The sequence below is a fragment of the Platalea leucorodia genome (assembly GCF_965183815.1).
Source record: "Platalea leucorodia genome assembly, chromosome: 5".
In the NCBI taxonomy this organism is placed as follows: domain Eukaryota; kingdom Metazoa; phylum Chordata; class Aves; order Pelecaniformes; family Threskiornithidae; genus Platalea; species Platalea leucorodia.
Genome location: NC_138827.1, coordinates 91,037,077 through 91,056,828, shown reverse-complemented (window position 1 = coordinate 91,056,828; position 19,752 = coordinate 91,037,077). Strand labels below are relative to the sequence as shown.

At 44.9% G+C, this 19,752-nt stretch overlaps 1 protein-coding gene across 1 annotated transcript in view; it reads right to left on the bottom strand.

The window, feature by feature from the left end:
- Window positions 1–19,752, bottom strand: part of KALRN (kalirin RhoGEF kinase) — a gene marked incomplete at its 5' end in the record, with an annotated part of 528,347 nt that overhangs the window by 54,281 nt on the left and 454,314 nt on the right. The window contains 2 exons of the mRNA XM_082311480.1: window positions 2,247–2,351; window positions 3,215–3,498. Coding sequence (XP_082167606.1) covers window positions 2,247–2,351; window positions 3,215–3,498 — 389 coding nt within the window. The remainder of the gene's footprint in view (window positions 1–2,246; window positions 2,352–3,214; window positions 3,499–19,752) is intronic.

Below are 19,752 nucleotides of genomic sequence, written 5' to 3'. Positions count from 1 at the left end.
TGTTGCTCTCACTTCTTTTAACTGAAATTGCTCAATGTATCTGAAAAGTAAATAACTGTAGGATTTTGAAGGGAGCATGGAAACATTTGCTGCCTACAAGTCTTTCAGGGTAAAATAAAACTCTTCTGTGATTGATGAGAGAGTCTGGTTTGTGTGGGGCAAATCAGAAAATGGTATTTCTGTTTCCCAGGAAGTAAATTATGATTTTCTAATACGACGATATCTTGCAATTTGTCTTTGTAAGAGCCTCCAGGAGCAGCGAGGCACAATTATTGCTGTCTTGCAGATGGGCTCAGCTAAAGGTGCCACCCCCTGCACCGTGCAGACATCTCCCACCTCCCACTGCTACTGCCCCACGCTGCTCCTGGTCCAACCTGAGCCCGTGCCTGGAAGGAGCAGCAGGACATGAGCAGGGATCTCTGCCCAAATTAACGCCGTTAAAGAGCTTTTGGCTCCAGCATGACTCAAACATTGCTAACGTGGTGTTCCTGTGCCAGGGAATTCAGAAGTCATGTTTGTGAGCTGAAGTTGTTTTCCCCCATGACAAAAAAGTGAGTAGGGAAAGAAAAAGAGAGAGAAAAAGGGTTTCAGATGCATCTTACTCTATTTCATCTTCTCTTTTAGGAGCGGGGGAAGAAACAGGATGCCAAAACGCTCTATAAAGCTTAGACATCTGGAGCGGAAAACAGTTTAGTTCCACAATATTGGCGCTGTCAGAAACGTATTTAAGAAATACTGAAATCACATGGCATGTTAAGAATCAAAAATAGTGACCCGACTAAAGCAGTTTTGTTTTTCTTTAAAAAAAACCCACAAAACAAACCCCCCCCAAAACCAAAAAAGCAAACTAACCCCAAAACATTTAGCTAAACACCACAGGGAAAAACCCAGGAGCAACTGGCTGGGCATGGATCTACCACGGCTCTGCTTCGCTGACCTTTCGCCTCTGCCCCTTGCCAGCCAGCCAGCAGCACACGCAGTGCTCAAAGGGCAGGAGTCCATGACTCCAGCTGCGTCCTTCTGGTCTTGCTGCCACCACAATGTCATAACATTTTCTGACAGATTAGCAGCAAGCCCCCGAATCCTTTCCTCCATCATTCTGCTCCTTGAGTCCCAGAAATATTTGCGCCCTTCTCTCTCTGTATTTCCAAACTCCTGCCTGAACCTTCCCCCAGAACATTCTGGGCTGGTTTTTTTTCTTCTGACAATTTATTAATCTCCCCTATCCTTGCTTCTTTGCATGCAGTAATTACAATCAGATGATAGAGATACAGAAGTGGCAGTGCTAAAAACAGATGCCAGCAGGAAAGCAGGAAAGAGCTAAACAGGAGGATGGATTTCTACGAGGGAGACAACAGCACCAGGAAAGGGTGGGGGAGGACACATGCCCACAGGACCCGCACTGACCGTGAATGCAAACCACTGTCATGGCCATATTCACAGATTCTCACCCCAAGTCCAAGAGAGCAAGTGAAGGACTCTGCAAGCCACTGCACCATCTACCACAGCAAATTCTGACTTAACATTCAACAGCTAACAGCAGAGAACTACCACTACCAGCATGGTGCACGAAGATGGGCAGACCAAAGCCTTTCCCACCCTCCTGAGAGGAACTTCAGATACCTTGTGGGCTTCTGCACTAACTGGAGCTGATGGACCATTCAGTGATGATCAGCCACATATGCCAAAAATGCCAAATGATAGCACTGGGTAGGCTTTTCCATCTGCAAGTTTTAAAGCACTTCAGAACGGAGGGTGGATGGTAGGGCACAGACTGACAACGTTCCTGGACCCCAGTCACACACAAAGCCTAGGTGGAGAGCCCAAGCTATCTAACTCTTGGTAAAAGTGGTATTTCTGGATTCAAGCAGATGCCAGCATCTGTCCTACTCCTTCGCCCACGCTGCCACCAAATACCATTTCTGCTGCTACTGCCAGCCACCAATGGCACTTTTAAAACAGATGTGGAGAACATGTGTTATCAGCCTCAGTGGAATTTCTGACCACGCACAACACAAGCACACGATAGACCTGTCATGAAATGGGATGCCAGGGCTAAATTGCTTATCCAGCATTATTTGTAAATCCAGTTAGTGAAAGGTATTAGATTATGATTTGCACATACAAGTGTCTTATAACTACAAGTCTAGGCCCTGGATACTAGAAGATCACTACGAAACCACTGTGAGATGGCTATGTGAGAAATGCACTTAAACAGCAAACCGGTACAGTAGGGGAGGCCTTACCATCTCATCCTGGGTTGGATCATTGTCAAAAATCTTCATAGGAGGAGGAAGAGGTGTGTGAGACTCTTCATCTGGTTCATCTTCTCCCCAACCTTTCTTGCTCTTCTGAACAAAAGTTAAATATAATTAGAAGCAAGGACACATTTCTTTTATGTTTTTAGATATCTGAGCCCTACCACCAGGCTTTGAGTCTGTTAATACTAACACTGACTCAATATTGCGTTGGGTGGAGAGAATTGCAGGTAATGCTAAGCATCATGGAAGAGAAGCAATAAAGATGTAAGGTTTTGCCCATTAATCCTGGTGCATTCTAAGAGTTACAGAAATACAGTTTATAGGTCATCCAAGCAGCTAAGGCACTTACAGCTGTCTGTGTGCTGATGGAAAAGTATTTTTTAATTTAAATGAGAGCAGCTCAATGTACACTTTTTAAAATGTGTTCCTGTATTTGTGTTCAGTGAGCATCTTCTCCATTTTTGGCTTGTAATTCCTTATTCACTTTATCAGGAGAGAGCCATTCTGGCAAAGAATATGCCTGCAGAGAAACTGCGGCTACAAATACATAGCAGATTTAACAGAAACATGACTATTTCTCTGAGTATTTTCTTTCAATAAGGAATTATACTGCCATGGTAGGATAAAGGTGATAAAAACCTCAGCAAAAAGTGATAACAGCTCCTCAAGAATAACTTCATTTCTATCCTCAGTAGCTTTCTAATAGGCTATTTAAAAAAATCTAGTCAAAGGACAATAGTATATGCAGGCTTTGAAATGCTGTTCCCTATATATTCCATTGCTCTTTGGATGACAATGCTGTTTGCAACACAGCTTCAATCAATGCAATTTTATATATGAATCGCTGCTCCCTCTAGACCCTAAGGGAACTGCATTTACTCAAGCGTGAATCAGACACCGCAGAAGGGACTATCAGAGATATGGTCTTTCCCGCAACAAACGCCAACACACACCTCATCTGCGCTGTCTCCTTGAGGAGTGGTTTCATCTCCCGTCTTTGGTGAGCCGAGGTCAAAGCTCTTCCTGCCGTCTCGCACCTTCTTTTGTTTCTTGATGTTGCTCTCGGTCTTCCCACTGTTCAGCCGGCGCACAGGACTAGTCAACCATTTCTTCAGGGTGTTGGTTGAGCGCTTGGGGCCAGGAGAGCTCTGGATGGAGTTGAGGGATGGCTGAGGTTGTAAGTTGGCCACTGAATCAGACTTGCCCCCATTGTCATTGGAAGAGACGGAATATGCATCTGGAAGAAAACGATGCAGGTGACAGATCATATCAGCAGCTCCTCTATTTCCTAGTGCACATCAAGCGTTTGGCAATCCTAAGCATGAAAATACAAGCTGCCTCGATGAAAGGTTTTGTGACCTATGGACATTGTGTAAACTTTATTGCACACCAGAGAGAGGAACACGCCCTGCAACAGGCATTTTTCAGAACCTTACACACTTCTCTCATTTCCTACCACGCTATCTGTCCTTATGAAAGACTGCAGACAGCAAAGTTATCTAGTTTTTGATGAAAGCCTGAATTCAGCGCTACGTGCTGAATTTCTCAGTTTCTTCCCACAGATTTCATTGTGAATTGCCAGAAGAAAATAAGCACAAAAGCAGATTACTACAGGAGACCTGACAGCCACCAACACTTTGTCAGGTTCCAATTCCATAAATGTTTCTCAGCTGTTTCCAGACCCCAATGACTTTACTGTTAGTTAGACTACTTATTAACTTTTGAAGGTTATTGAAGCACCTTAAAATTATCTCCTTTGCCCCTGAAAGGAATTTGTCAGAAGACTTCATACCTTCCCTAGAACTAAGAAACCACAATGAACAATTACAAAAGATGACAAATTGTTCAAACCGAAGGAAACTCCCAAGAAGGAGGTACAAGGCAGGCTTAAAATTAAAAAAGATTTCCATTATATCCAAGCAGGAGATTCTGCTGAACTGTATCCAACTGCTATTATTGATATAAATATTCAGACTAGCACCTTAGAAATGGGTGCAACCTCCCTTATTCCCCTCAAAAGCAACAGACCAAAGATGAGCCAATGTCAATAAGTCTTTAAAATCAAAGCAAACAAGTTGCTTGAAGATTTCTCAATTGCCCTTTAGGAACAAGTGCCCTGCTTTCACCTTTCTGAAACCATGGCAAGGCAACTCCCTCCCCAAGAGCAACCAGGGACCGAGACGTTTAATCCCACACAGTTTAAGATGAAATTTTTTTTAAGGAATTCAGAAATTGTCACACTCTTGTAAGATACATCTCAGACTGTACATCAGAAAGCAGTCAGCTGATGATATTAAACATTTTTAGATGGTTATCTTGAATCTTTTATCTGCCCCAGCAGAAAACAAAAACATAAGTTACAACACATGCAAATCGCCTGGTGCATCCAGATATTCTGAGTTCAGCAATAAATATCATTAGAGATATTTGATACATATGTGAGATATATGTGCACTGGGTAGTGCACGTGCTGAGGGAGAGCTGCTCTCCCAGAGAATTGTCACCTGTCTTGGTTTAGAAGCCAGTTCCTGCTACCTGCATGCAAAGCTCCTACCCTGCTGGGCAGAGCTGCTGAGCAGAGATTGCAGCCTGCCTTGTCTGCCAGCTTGTAAAATGCAGACCATGAGAGTTATACTATTTTATAATATTTTATAACCATTGACAGCCTCAGTCAGATGTTAAACCAATAATTTATTACGTACCTGAGGTCAAAAGTCAGGTTTTTGGAACATACAGAAATAATTGTAACAAGCTAGAGGAATTCAAAGTTCATTTCCCAGACAGGAAGAAAATCCAAATCATCTGTCTTCTGTTGACAGGAGTGAGCATGAGAGGGGCTGGGAGAAGGACGGATCCCAGGTGGAGCTGCTGGTTTTTTTCTGACACTCCGCCGTAAGGACAAAGTAGCAGTCTTATCTCAAAAAGGCCTGGGTTTAGCCAGCTCCTGTTGATATTATTTCATGCACACGAAGTGGCGTTAAATCAACTAGCGCAAGATAACATTTGTCAGTGGCCAGCGTACCTTCCACTCAATAGGCTTTAGATAGTCTCCTCTCGCAGGCTCCACGTGATGCTCTGGGAGTTTATCAGCGCACCGTGTGTCAGCAACATTCAGGGTTTCGCGATGGTGATTTTGATTTTGCAAGCGCCCTCGCCCCTCCGTCCCCCAGCAGCGCCGAAAGCCCCGCAGGCGGTGGGGGAAGCACGAGGGCTCCTCGCCCAGGGGCTGTGCCGAGCGGGGTGCCCTCAAGTGCAGCTCCCACTGCCGCTGCAGGAGGATTAACTTTGGGAATTACTGGTGGAAAGGGAGCCGGGCTGCAGTCACGGAAGGAGAAATGCTGGAAGCGATCGCTCTGTGGAGGCTGCCACTGTCAGGGATGATTTGAGGCAAGCATCCGTATCACAGACTCACTGCCTTTGCTGGGGACTGGGCTTGGGGGGAGGTTGAGGAGAACTGAGGACAAGCTGATCTTCCCACATCTCAGTTGATTAATATACAGAGAGGTTTTTACTACAGCTTGGAAGTAACACAGTCCAAATCCCTACCTCCAGTCAATGGCACCTTGCCAATTTAACTTTTAGTGAGGGAAGGGAGTGGATAGGAGGCTAAATGGAGCCTGGGACAACCCCATCCACCCCAAGGATTTGTTACCAAGATGCACAATCCTACCTCAGCCTGGCGGGCTCGAGGCAGGGCCAAACCCAGGAACCCCAAAGTCCGTGATGGAAGGGGCAGGGACCTCCCTTCCCAGCAAGAAACATCCCTGGTTTTACAAGCAGGGCCATGCCCCGGCCTTGCTGCCTCCCTCCCCTTTCCCCAGGCAGCACAGCCATGGCCGGAGGACAGAGAGACACACAGCACCTCTCACACCGCAGCACTCTTCGCTTGAGGCCGTCCCGGGGAAGCGACAGTCAGTCATTGTCCCCTGTCATCCCAGGGAAGGCAGCAGGTGGGCAGAAACAGCCCAAGTCCTGAGCTGGCCCACAGCCCACCCTGCCCGCTTGCAGGAATTTTGTCCAAAGTTTAACGTAGAGCCAGGAAACCTCTGCAGACCCAACACCAGGCCTCCAGAGCCACGAGCCATGATGAAAGCCAACCCAAAGCTTTCCAGAGGGAGGTGTGTTACACCGTGCAACAATCCCACTGGAGCAAGGCTCTGGATTTTCCCGCTCAAGGTCATCCCTTTGGTGATGAAAAAGGCTGTTTACCAAGGGGTTGCTAAATCTCGGTCGTGCCATGCTGTACACAACCCTGGCAGATATGAAGTCTCCTTCTTTCTCCTTGTCCACTGAAGTGCCCTGGCTGACCACTGTAAGGCATCTAGGACAGAGCCTGGGCTTCGCTTGGCCCATGCAGCCCAAGACTGGAAACACGGCCTTACCTTGCCTTTACATGGTAACGTAGTCTCCGCTGGCTGGAGGACAGGCAGGGAAGTGGAAGAGAAAGGCTATAAATCTCCCTGCTCCCCAGCCACCATGAGAGCCCCTCGAGGTGGGGTGAGTTTGCTCTACCCAGGACCCTACACATGTACAAAGCACTCCCATCTCATTGTCCCACTTCCCACCACTGCCAAACATGCACTATCCAAAAACCACACCGAGAGTCCACATACAATGTTCATAACCTTTTTTCCTTTTCTTTTTTAAAGAAACTGCAAATACAGACACATTTGTGAGCAAGTCACACTTGCCATTTGCCAGCCCTGCTGAGAATGATTTCCTTTGCACATAAAGCAGGTCACCTCAACATGGTCGCAGAGGCAGGACTGGAGCTCAGGGAAGAGCAGAGCTCACGACATGAGAGACAGAAACATGCAACACAAAAAATCTGCCAGGAAAGACTTTGGAGACAACCTCCTAAGCCGTGCTTGTGTGAGCTCCACTGCTTCCACGGCACGTACGGCTACAAACGCATTAATCATGACACTTGATACCAGCCTGCGATCCAGACACCAGGTAGATCAAGCGGAAGAGGAGGACATGTTATCGTGCTCTTCTTGCAAAGCACTAGCACGTATGTGCTTTGCAAACTGTATTGGTAGAGCTGTTCGGAAACACAGTTTGCTTAAGAAAAGCCAAAGAGCACTTTGGAAAAGATGCAGCGGCACATTGCATGGTAATTCAGGCAGCCGCCACTGCCCACAAGGACCAGCAAAGCAGTGGCTGCCCCCGCACCGCAGCGGGTCTGCAGGAACGTCAGGGCTTGGCAGAGCGCTGCAGTGAGCAGTCGTCCTGCCACCAATGTCCCGGGACACATGCGTCTAAAAAAAGGTATTTGGTGAAGCAAAATGGGTGTAGGGAGGTCAGCAGACTAGTGTGGCTAGATTGATTTCCTGGCCAAACCATTCATTCAGACAGAAGAAATGATGGTTTCCAAAACACCCCTAAGCAAACCTCCAAGAAACTTCTGGCAATAGGAGTGTGACAGATACTCAGCCAGACCAAAGAGCTTTAACATTCAGAGCTTTTGCACTGCTGGAGGCATGAAATATTTGTTGTTGTTGCTCAAATGAACAGCCATCTATAAAAGCCCAGCTCTTTTACTTGAAAAATGGAAGGTTCCAGTTCTGTGCAACCTTGGGTGAAAGGAAAACCGAAAATCTCATAGACCCGTTTTAGAGGAACAGTTGTATTCCCATTTGAGTCAGCAGGAATTACTGCTGGAACATAAATACAAGGCATTTTATTTTTACCTCTCTGTTCCCCAGAGCATGCATGGGAGGGAAGGTCTGTCTGACCAGGCTCATGCAGCACCGGACTCATCTGCAGAAACTCATATCTCTAACGGGGCAAGGGAAAGGCTTCTCAGAGCAACTCAGAAGAAAACATCAGGCTTCTCTTTTTCATCCATACTAACCACAGATCATATATGATAGGAAGGAAATATGCTTCCATAACGAGAAGTTAATACAGAATATAGCTGTGAAGACAGGTGACTGTGGTAGGACATGATCTTTCTTCAGGTGAGAAGAGGTGAATCTTCTTCTGATTTATGTACAGCTCCATTTCTCACCCAGAAAAACAGCCTAAGAGAAAAGGATTTTTCCACAGAAGTCAAAAAAGGATGAGCCAGAATGGGAACTCTGTAATCCTATTAGCATGTGCACTTAAATCAACAATTTTTTTGCAGAAATAATTCCACTCATGAATGAAAGCCAATAACGACAATCTGACCAATGAGCATATAAATTAGCTCTGCTGTGCTTGACAGAGCCTGTTTTCCATATTTAGTGATTCCTGTAAAATAACATTTCTGACAAAGATGGAATTGAATCAGATGTGGGTGAAAGACTAACTCCGTCTTTACTTGAGCTATTATTTCCTGAAGAATGGGAATCTCTGTACCAGAAAATCTTGGAAAGCAGGAGTCATCTAGACCCATCCTACGCACAAACAAAGCCTCCGTGTTAGTATTTCACACTAAACAAACAAGAATCATCTAAACCATCAAAATGCCCCCTTCTCCTGCCCTTTCCAAGAGCACTTCCTTCACCATACCGGCTGTAGGCTCCAGTTCACAGCTCTCAGCCCCTTGAGGCTTTATACTCTCCCTTGGGAAACGCTGCAGAGAGAGCCACCACGGATCTGCTCGAGGGCTTCAGGGCTAAAGCTCTACTCGACGGATGCAAAGATGGCAGAACAAGGTATGAAAACTGCTTCTTTAGTCTCCTCTGTGCTTTTGTATTAAATGTCCAAAACACACTCAGTGAAACATTTTTATTGGCACCAGTCAGGGTTACAAAACTTTGTGGCTTAGACAGATGACAGTACCGATCCCAGTTTTAGTGTTAGAGCCTATTCTGCCTGTAAAACCTGGCATGGATTTGCAAAAATTTGGGAGGTTAACAACATTTGGATAATACAAAGTCACTTTACAACTATTCCTCAAGTGAAAACACTAGTTCCTAACAACGTAAATAGGGACTCTGACAACTTTTAATGTCAACAGATAAACTGTCTCCTCAGGCACTGCCTCTGAAAAAGGCTCCAGCGAAGAACGTAGAGTGAACACGAGGAAATTTTCAGTGCCTGCGTCAGACAAAGATAGAGGACAACTGGCTTGAAAAGCCCTTTAGATCAGAAGTACGTTAAACTTTTGCAATGGAATTACAAAACTCGCCCTGGAGTCCTCGCTGCTCCCTGCTCTGCTCAGCCGCTCTACGCGTGTCCAGCCGCAGACCTGCCCCGCGCTTCGGCTCGAGGCAAAAATGAGGTGAGACCACACAGAACCCAGTTTCACACCAGAGGGTAAAGACACGTGCAAACTACGCCATTGAAATCTAAATGCAAATTTTGCTCCAAGGTTCAAATGTTCTCCCTAACTTTATAATCTCCTGGAAATGAGCAGAATTGAGAAGGTTCAACTCAATTTTCTGTTTGTGTCTTGGGAGTATCATTTGAAGCTTCAAGCTGGAAGTAACATCAAAAGGCACAAATCAATCTGGCAGGATTCTCGCAATTCCATTTACGTGCATGAAATTACTTCTGTCCAAACTCAAGAAGAATGGTATGGAGTTAAATATTTTATGCAAAAGTTTCTAGTCCAATAGAGAAAGTAGTCTACACTGCTAAAAGCAGACATACTTGACAAACTTTCCAATCACTGTAATGTAAAAACTCAAAATTTGACTTTCTGTTTCACTGCCAAACATGCAAACAAGACTAACTTCCAAAAAGAACAGGGGGAAAAAAAGGACTAGAAACTAAATTAATCACACAACATTCAGAACTCACTGTTTCTTTATTGAATAGCTGATATTTCTTGGAAATGGGAAAGAAGAGCTGCTTTGAGATTGAGGATGATCTGCAGTTCCCTTTGGCTACGCTGCAAAACAGGGGATGCTCCTGGGGGATACTGCATATGGATTTTGCCTTTGGGAAATGGTCACCTATCTGTTGGTTTTAATATTCAACTTCCTGATCATTGTTTCCAGGTAGAAACCTAAGCCGAGGAAAACAAGCACTCACCTAGCTGGGGTGGACAGCCACCGTCACTCAGAGAAGCTCATTTTTGTGGCAGACAGCAGCTCACTTCATGCTCTCGGCAGTCAAGGAGTTGTGCACACTTCTGCCCAAGGGTGATACAGAGTGGGAATCACACCCTGTAAGAGCCTCTCTCTTTCCATTAACTTCAGAGGGAGTCCGAGGAAATTACACCCTTAGCTAAATTTAGTTATTGTGAACCCCCTTCCCACATTTGAGTATGTTTCATACCAGGCCGATCTCGCAGCAGGAAATGATTAGCTGAAGTTAAGCATCTGACAATTCACTTTAATGAGCAATAACTCATGGCAACCCGCCATTCGCTTCAGTTGAAGAGCTTTTATTTTTAGCTGGTGTTGCTCAGATGCAGCTTTCATCCAGCATGCGCTGGGAAAGCTGACAACCCAAAGTAGTCTCCAGGTCTTGGTTGTGCCAGTCAGAGTGTCAGGACTCGAGAGCTCCAGTTCCTGGAGGTCAGAGAAAAGTCACTGCAGTTCTGGGAAAGTTTCAAAGAGTGAGATAAAACCAAAAGCCTGGAGAGACAGCACAGAGGCGCGTGGTCTCAAGAGACCTTGCAAGAAAAGTTACTGAAATCCTGAGAGCGTGCTGAATGAGTGAGCTGGGTCTCCAGGGAGAGAAACAGCACAAGGGGAAGGCACAGAGAGAGAGCCCGCTGAAATAAAACATGACTTTGTTTCTGTCCAAGAGTGCCTAGTGAGAGGAACAGCTACAGAAGCCATCTCTGTTGTATCTGCTGCTTCATGTGGACATAAAGCTATTGTCAGAGGTGACTGTACAGAGGGCATGAGGAAAAGAGGAAGATGAGTCCTCAGATGAATACAGGGCAGGGTCTCATTTCCTACAGACGGGCATTTAACCGAGGAGCTGCTGCACGTGAAGGCAGAACATGTCCTTGTGCCTCTGAAGAGGCTCTCAGGAAAGTGTGCACCTCAACCCCGCGGCACCAAGCACTTGAACAGCAGATGAAACATCTGCGGTCCTCCTCTCTGGGCGTCCCGCTCAGACACATGTTTCCATAGAACAGCTTACAACTGTGATGGGTATCTACAGCTTCTCCGCTGGGAGGTTTGAGCCTTAGCCTGACAGATTCATCCTGCTTCAGAGTCCCATCTGACCCTTCACATAAGCTGCTGTGAGTTCATGACAGGAATAATAAGAGAACAAACATCCACAGAGTGAATCCACCAACCCGTTGGTAAGTGAGATACTCCTAGCCAGCTCCTATGCCAAAATACGGAGATAGGTACGTTATTGGCCTGCCTTGAGTCCTTCAAGGGAACCTCGCTCGTCTCCCCAACAAAGCAACAACTTTTTAGAATAGGTTTTTACTAAATAAAAGGGTGTGGAAAAGCTCGGAAAAAGAGCAGTTGCTCCACATGGCAGAGTTTGAGGCCAGACGCAGTATTTCTACGCACTCGATTTCATTCACCCATTCTTTTGCCTCGGGTTTGTGCCCAGCACACATCCCGGACCAGCCCAGAGCACAGCGAGAGCAAGTCCAACACATCTGCGGGGAGCGCACGTCCGAGCAGCCTTCCCGTAATGCCTCACAGCTGGGAGAGCAGATTTCTGAAGTCAAGAGGCATGCATTTTGCTTTAGCAAAGAAAGGAAATAAAAAGTCAAGACTAACAAGATCCAGTAAGGGCATGCTTTTCTTTTTTTTTTTTTGAACAAATCAACATTTATTTGAATTTAGTCAAACAACTCGTTGAAGCACTTCTCTAAGTTCTACTTTACATTTTGTATTTACACTGTCCTTGTTCTGTGACAAAAATAAAGTAATCCCCGACCCTGAAGTTTCCAGAATAAGTGCCGCTAGCAGCAAAAAGAACAAAGCCCCAAACACAAAGCAAAAATCCCCCTTGATATATTTTGATAGGAGACTTACGCATGTTCCGTAAAAAAGTTTTAACCCTGAACCTTTATGGAAACCTATATGGGATGATGAGGGGGAAAATGTCATGTTTGAAGCTGAACAAGAACAACAGCATTTGCTGGCCTTTGCAAGTACACTTACTTTTAGCATAAGGAACTGTGAAATGCTTAGACACCCACATAGAAGCAGACTTTTTAACTTTGATCTAAGCAGTTTTGCTCTGCTGGGAGCATAAGGGTACCAGAGTCGGCGAATACCATCTTTTATCCTGGTGGTGGGCACAAAACCAAACTTTATTACACATGGTTTCCAAGCAGCTGTTAGTACAACACAAGCCTTATTCTTTTGCGAAGTGTCAAGGGTCAGCTTCATTCAGCAGCTCCCAAATTGAGCTACTGTAAGAATTTTGAATTTCTCAGTTAAATGACATCATTGCTAAGGTCAACTCTGCCTTACGCTTGAAGCCAGCAACCTCTATGACAAGGTGGACCACTCTGCTGAGGAGGATGACATTTGAATATGTCTCCCTACCTCAAAGGGAACTGTGGCTGCATACCCAAACAATTCCTCATGGAAACAACAGAAGAGTATCGGTGACAAAATAAATTGGAATTGGGGAAAAAAAGCAAGAACAGAACCCAAAGCTTTTTGGGATAGGAAGAAAAACTGCATGTTCAGAAAGAAGGGATTGGTCATTAAACTTTCCAGGCACACACAGGGCTCAGAAAGCACAGAAAACAAGCAGAACAAACAAACACAACTGTGTGCATCTTAGCGTCAGCTTCTTTTGCCAAATGCAGTAGCTTCCAACATTCAGCAGCTGTGTCTTGCTTTCTAGTGCTGTGGAGTTCTCTTTGGTACTTGGAGGCTGTCAGGAGCTCCGGGCAAAGAGAAAGTCTTTGTCCATTTACCAACCAATTCCAAAGGCGCTGATCTTGAATAACTTTACTAAGCAAGAGTGACACAGATGTCTAGGAAAGGGGGCTTTTCTCTTAGTAAAGTTGTGGTAGGTGCAGTGGAAACCCAAGGCAATCTACATGCTTGTCAAATTGTGCCTAGGTAAGAACAGAGTCCTCCATGAACGTCTCTCATTTGTTCACTCTTAAATTATTCAGGCTCTGACAGCCCCTGAAAAGAAAAGAACGGAATAAGAATAAGTTGCAAGTGGTGCAGGGCAAGAGCGGACACCACGTAACCACCAAGAACAACGAGGTTGGGGTGTTTGACGACAGACACACTGCAGCCGGAGCCTCCAGGGCTGGTGCCCAAAGCAGCTTCCTCCACGCCCTTGTCCTCCAGAAATACTAGCGGAAAATACAAGCTCACAGCAAAGGTACTGGTTGGGATGAATTAAAAGAAGTAATGAATGAAGTAAATGCAAACAGCGTGTTGGAAATAAAACACACAGATAAGAACTGCTGGTGCTTGTGATGTTTTGCTGTTTGAACACGGCACAGGGAAATGGCTAAGCAGCTCAAAGACTTTTAACTGCACACTCAAGACTATCAGTTAGACTTGTGGGAAGCTTTATTTCACTCAGCTTAAGAAGGAAAATCAGAACATCACTTGCCGTCCCATATAACAGGCTCACACGATCTACGTCTTGGTTTTTCGTTTGACAGCTCTCCAGGGCTGGGAGCGGATTTGTGAGGAACTTCCCCCGTGGTGCCGGTCAACAAATTTATCAAATTTCAGGTGATGAAATCACTACTACACTCTATCTGCGTCAGCAAGAAAGATGGGATGGGAACTTGAAGTCTCAGGGAGCGTCTGCTGCACGGGAACAGGACAGATCTCTGCAGCGCTCTGCCGAGGTCTCAGCCCTCTGAAGCCGTGCAAGTGCCTTGACCCAGCCGCCAGCCTTCCCAATAAGGCTAGTCCTGAGAAACTCATTGATTTTGACTTCTGGAGGACCACACGGAGCCTCCCACGGCTTTTACGGTGCCTACACCATTGCTCCTTACCAGCAGCCTCCTCATGGAAAAAATTATACGTCCAGCTTAGCAGAGATGTGGAGAGGTGCACTGCATAAACTGCACTGCTTCATTCCCAGCTGCATCACTGCATCTAATCGCAAATAGCTGTAAAAATGCTCTACCAAGCAACATGTCTAATAAGCGATTATCATTACAAAAGCCATCTTCACTATTGCTGAGCAGTTGCTTTCTTTCGGCCCCATCTTTCAAAGTAATTAGGAAAAAGAAACACTTATTTGAACACAACAGCAAGGGCTGGACTGGTCTAGCAGCAGAGGCTCTTTGATTCTGGAAAGACTGTCAAATACGGGTGATCTCTTAATGCAGTGTAAGAAGTCTGATCACAGACATCCACCTGCCTGCTAGTTTAGTATCTCCAGGACAAGTGACTGCAGTGAATATTCAGTGAGCATTAGCCTTTAGATGTTTGTCTGGAGCTTGCCTTGCTTGAGGCTTTTCTCAGACACACCGCCAGATCAAATTTTACGGCAACACAGCTCTGAGCAGCTACAGCTCTCCCTCTGAGCAGCCCGGGATGTTCAAGCCTGAGTAATTTCTCTGATACTAAGACAAAGTCAACTTAGATGCTGCTGTCTGCTCAGCACCTGCGCCCTGGCAGGAGCTGTGCTCTGCTGTTGTGGAGCTGAAGTTATTACTGTAACATTTGAAGTGTTTGCCTCCTTCTTGCCTAAAGCTATGGTTTTCCTTCTGCTGCCCTAGAAAGGATCCCTGTTGATTAATACTTATTCCATTTCCTATAGAAATCTACTCAGCCTCCACAAGCTTCAGCTGAGAGTGATGTTTGAATATCGTGTTGATCCTCGGGGTTCAAACTACGGAAGGTACAAAGAATACCAGACTTGAGGCACTTCAATGGTATTAGCTGTGAATCATCTTTTTACATTGTACCACTCAAGATACATTTGGATCTAAAATACATTTGCATTTCTAATTAAAACAGATTACCATTAGTAACTAAAGAATGTCTTAAATCAGAATCCTTAGGCCATAAAAGCTAATTGCATGATGCTAAAACTGGATTTCAAAAATATACATATTATACCCCCTGCAGGATTAATTAGGCAACATCTCTTCAAAAGAGTTCTCAAAGGTGTATTTATTCAGCATGTGGTTAAATTATACTGGGTTGTGCAACACTTTTCATAGCCTGCCTTGGCACACGCTTCTGCAGCAGCAGACAGCTGGGGCCTTGTTCGTCAGGGGAGCTCAACATGGGCAAATCTGATTCGGGACCGCAGCGAACCCCAGCCGACGAGAAGGAACACGCGTGCTGGTGCGTGCTCTCTGCCTCACAACCCCCAGATGCTGCCTTCACCCCTCATGCAATCCTGCTGCTCCCCGCTGCGTAGCAGGGGTTGCTTTAGCCAGAGTTAACTGGTGCCGCTGAACAAGATGATCTCGGGTACGTGTGTGATGCGCTTCCTAGGACACGCAGGCCTATAAAAAGGCTGATATCAACTGGTAGATATAAATCTGGAAGCTATAACTGCTGATTCTTTGATGCTCATTTTGTCACCAATTTCCTACGTGACCTCAGGAAAGTTTCAGAGCGATCACTGGACTGTGATGTGTTTTCAGATAGGTTAAGACTGTACTGCATGTCCTGGGGATGTAAGAAACCTCTGTTCACTAACGCTGCGTGTGCATTATGAAGGGAGGAGAAAAAAAAAACCCATACAACACAGCACAGCAGGGCACATCCTCAGCTGCTATACTCTGCAGCTGTAACGGTCAGCAAGCCTAAACTGCATGAAAAAGTGTCCTCAGTGGATTTAGCCGTAGCTGGGGCTGTGCCACTCCCAGCTCTCCTTGTGCGCTCAGAGCTGCTTGCTCCATGTGAAATCTGAACATGGAAAAATGCCTGGAAAACATAACCATAGAGAAACCTTCAGGGTCGCTAAATCTAGTCCCTTCTTATCACAGGTAAGAGTCCATCTCTTTCCTAGGTGCTTGCTTCAGTGCTGTCTGGTGCTAGTGAACAAGGGACCTTTGCTCAAAACTGACATACAGACTGTACTTGTGCTTTCCTGTATACAGTGACATTAAATTTCCATGTTTAATTTATAACCTTCCAATACAACAGATAAAAATCTCCACCAGAAAGCACCAACTGGGTCCTCAGGATCACATTTGCTAGAGGCTTCCCAGCAGGTCTGGCCTCCCGGCTTCACCCCTTTGTGCAACTTTACAGCCTTGCACAGCCTGGAAGACAATTTTGTGGGGATCCAAGATTGCAAAGTTGTTGAGCTGTATCAGGACTAGCAATGGCTGTAACACACAGAACAACCAAGTGCATTGGGGTGCAATAAGGGCAACAGAACAGCAATTAGTAACTCCTCATGTGGCAACACACAAAACGGGAGATGTATTTTTTCCATTTACCCAAAGTACTGAGCAACCACAGTTCCCGTACAGTAGAGGAGCACCTGTAAGCATCGGGAAGTGCTGGGAGGTGAGGGAGTAAGAAACCCACCAGAGCTATACTGGGCTTTCTGCAACGTGATGTTATGCATGCTACGTTAGAGAAAAGCAAATGACAAGTACGTAAACTGAAGTGTATATAACGTCTCTCTCCCCATCAAAGAGAAGAAACCCCCATGGCTGTTCTATTATTAACTGCTGTAATTCAGTTTGCAGGTTCTATTTCTCATCTCATTAGGTCTTCACTGGTGAAATTTTCATATATTGTCCTAATTATCTGAAAGGAGCCCAGGTGATGTGTGTGATTTCCATGTTCTCGGCCTGCCCGGGAAAGGATTGCAGGGCTGGTCCACGACAGAGGCTGACGGATTGAGAGGCACATCAAACTCGACAGGAGAGCTGATGGGATGCACTAACTACCTTTCATCCAAGGAACAGTTTGTGTTTCAGCATAATCAGCCACATCAAACATTATGAACTATGAGCAAAGAGGTTAATTTTTGGTTTGTGGTTTTCTAATGGGAAAGAACATTAGCCAAGGGAGACGTTTTCGAGCGTATCTCGTAACAGGTATTTTCTAATAGGTATTTTCTAATAATTCTTTACACGTGCTGAAATGCTACTTATGATCTACAGATCTTTCTTAAGAAAACAGCCAGATGTGCCCCTGTATTTGTTTTTAAAAGTATCTTTACACAACACTGAATTGCGTGATGCAATATCAGCAATTGAACTGTTCTGCAATAGCAACTGATATGCAGTGGCTCAACTGGCAGAGAACTGGATTTCCTTACTGAATTGAAAACCACATCTGTAGATCCCTGCTGTAATCACTAACTGCCCAACCAATTCTTCTCTTTTGAAAAGCAATTGCAACTTTTGCCAAAGATGAAAATGTTTTCATAAAGCCTGTTAACAGGCAAGAATTACACTGAAATGTAACAGTGTTCTGGTGTGCTTGAGAAGTCTCTTGACGCTATTTTTACACTGAAACATTTTGAGGTATGTTTTTTTTTAACTTTAAAATGATAGATTAGTTTTCCTAATACATACACAAGTTTTAACAAGGTGTATGCTGAAACGTAACGGTTTGGAAAAAAAAAAAACAACAAAATCCTTCTGGGGTCATGTGAAATAACTGCCCTTTTTGTTTCGCTTCAAAATGGATAGATTTTATTTCAGCATCTGTGCATTGAATTCCTAAACAATACATCTATCTGGCACTTATTTTATAGGAAAGCAGCATGTTTAGTTACCCCATGTTCTTTGCAGTGAACAGGGAGTTACCCAAGCTATATTTTTCACAATTATCTGTTCTCTTTTCCTTAGAATAAAGTCTCCCTTCTTCAGGCTTTTGACAAGATGAATAAAGCCTTGTGAATTCTTACATGCTTCTTGGAGCGAATGGGAAGTTTAGGAGCTTTGCCTGCATAAAAGCAAACCCCATGTTTCTTGAAAGCTGGATGAATTTACAAAAGTTGAAAACAATGCAGCAATCTGAATAATAAGGATCCCCACCACGCATTCACCCCCAGACTAGCAACTGAAAGCTGATCTTTATAGAAGCTCTTTCTATGTTACACATATGAATTAAGATCTGAAAGTTTATTTTCTGTACAACTTTGCCACAAACTGTACATAACCACATCTCAAAAGATAAGGCTGCAAGATCAGTCGCAAAAGGGAGACACAAAGGCAGAGGATGAGGGGCTAGCTTGTGTTGGGAGAATTAGAGTTGTCCAGCAGTATGTGTAACTTTCAAAAAAGAAAAAAATAACACTAGTATTCCTTCGATCTTGGGAGCTAAGAGAAAGTTGTTAAAGCATCCTGAACACTGGCACTGATACGATAAACATCAGATTTACAGAAAGTGGCTGGCAGAAGATGGGAGCGGTGAGCAAGAGCCACATGCAGCAACCAGCACTTTGAGAAACCTCAAACCTCCTGTGCTCTTGGACTCAACACAGACCCACTGAAAACTTGACCCGCTGTATCCGTGATCAAGGTTTCTACCCTCAAAAAACCCTCCTGCGAACAGGTAAGATTTAACAATACCTAAAACTAAATAATCCTAAAAAGAGCAAACTGTTCCCCCAGCCTGCCAACAGAGCAGTGGCCATGCTTCTCCTTCAACTGTCCACGTTCAGAGGTTGCTTATAAGCCTCAGGGCTTCTGCTGCTGAAATCCTCCTACGTCTCATTGCCACGTTCAAGGGAGGACATGCCCACGCACACAAATACTAACAGGTTCAGACCAGTGAGTCTTTATTTACCCCAAAAGACTGGCATGGGGACTGTCAGGCACGCTTTTGGGACATGCTTAACTCGGGACTGTCCGTCAGGAGGGTGTAGAGCAGGTGTGGGAAAGCACATTTCCACACTAAGAAAAAGAGTGATTTTTTTGCTAACAGTATTCACCTTGTCATGTTAATCCTGCTTGCTCAGCTGAGCAGCATTTTCATCAACTCTTTTGTCCCTTCCAATAACTATCTGCCATGACCTACTCTGACTCCTGACTCAGCCTGCAGAGGTGGGAAAACGCAGGACTTGGAAGAGATGTTCCTGTCACAGGCTTACCAGTTTTCTCGTAATAGAACTGGAAGAAGATAACAACAACTCTCCCAAACCTCACCACAGCCATTCGCTTGTGAACCTGCCAGGAGAAAGAGCCGAGCACAACTCTGGCATGAGAGAGAGACTGCCCACAGAAGACTAGTACACTTGATCCTCTTGACTTTACTGAGGTGCAACTAATGAGCAAGAGATGGACTTCACCCAAGGAGTATATCTGGGGAAAGTAAGTTTCCTCATATTTCTCATTCAGGAACGACCAGGAAACTAAGTGAGCTTTGGCTGACACCCTTAATTTTACTATTGTTTTCTCTTCTGCCTCAATTTTGACGGAACTGCTTTGGCCACGCATTCCATTACGCTTTACACAGTGTAACCATGGCTCAGCCTGAAACACTAAATAAAATATGTTCAAATTAGGAAACGTTATGGGCTTGAATATACTACTGCAGATCACTCTCTTGCTACCACTCAGCACAAAGGTACCAGTTTCCTTAGCAAAGCTCTGCAGCTCGCTGCAACACAGTGTCAGCACCTTCTATAAAAAGCACCATCAGATCTCACTTTTTACCTAATGAAGAAATAACTTTTATTAACATGCTGTTGACAGCCCTTGTAATGA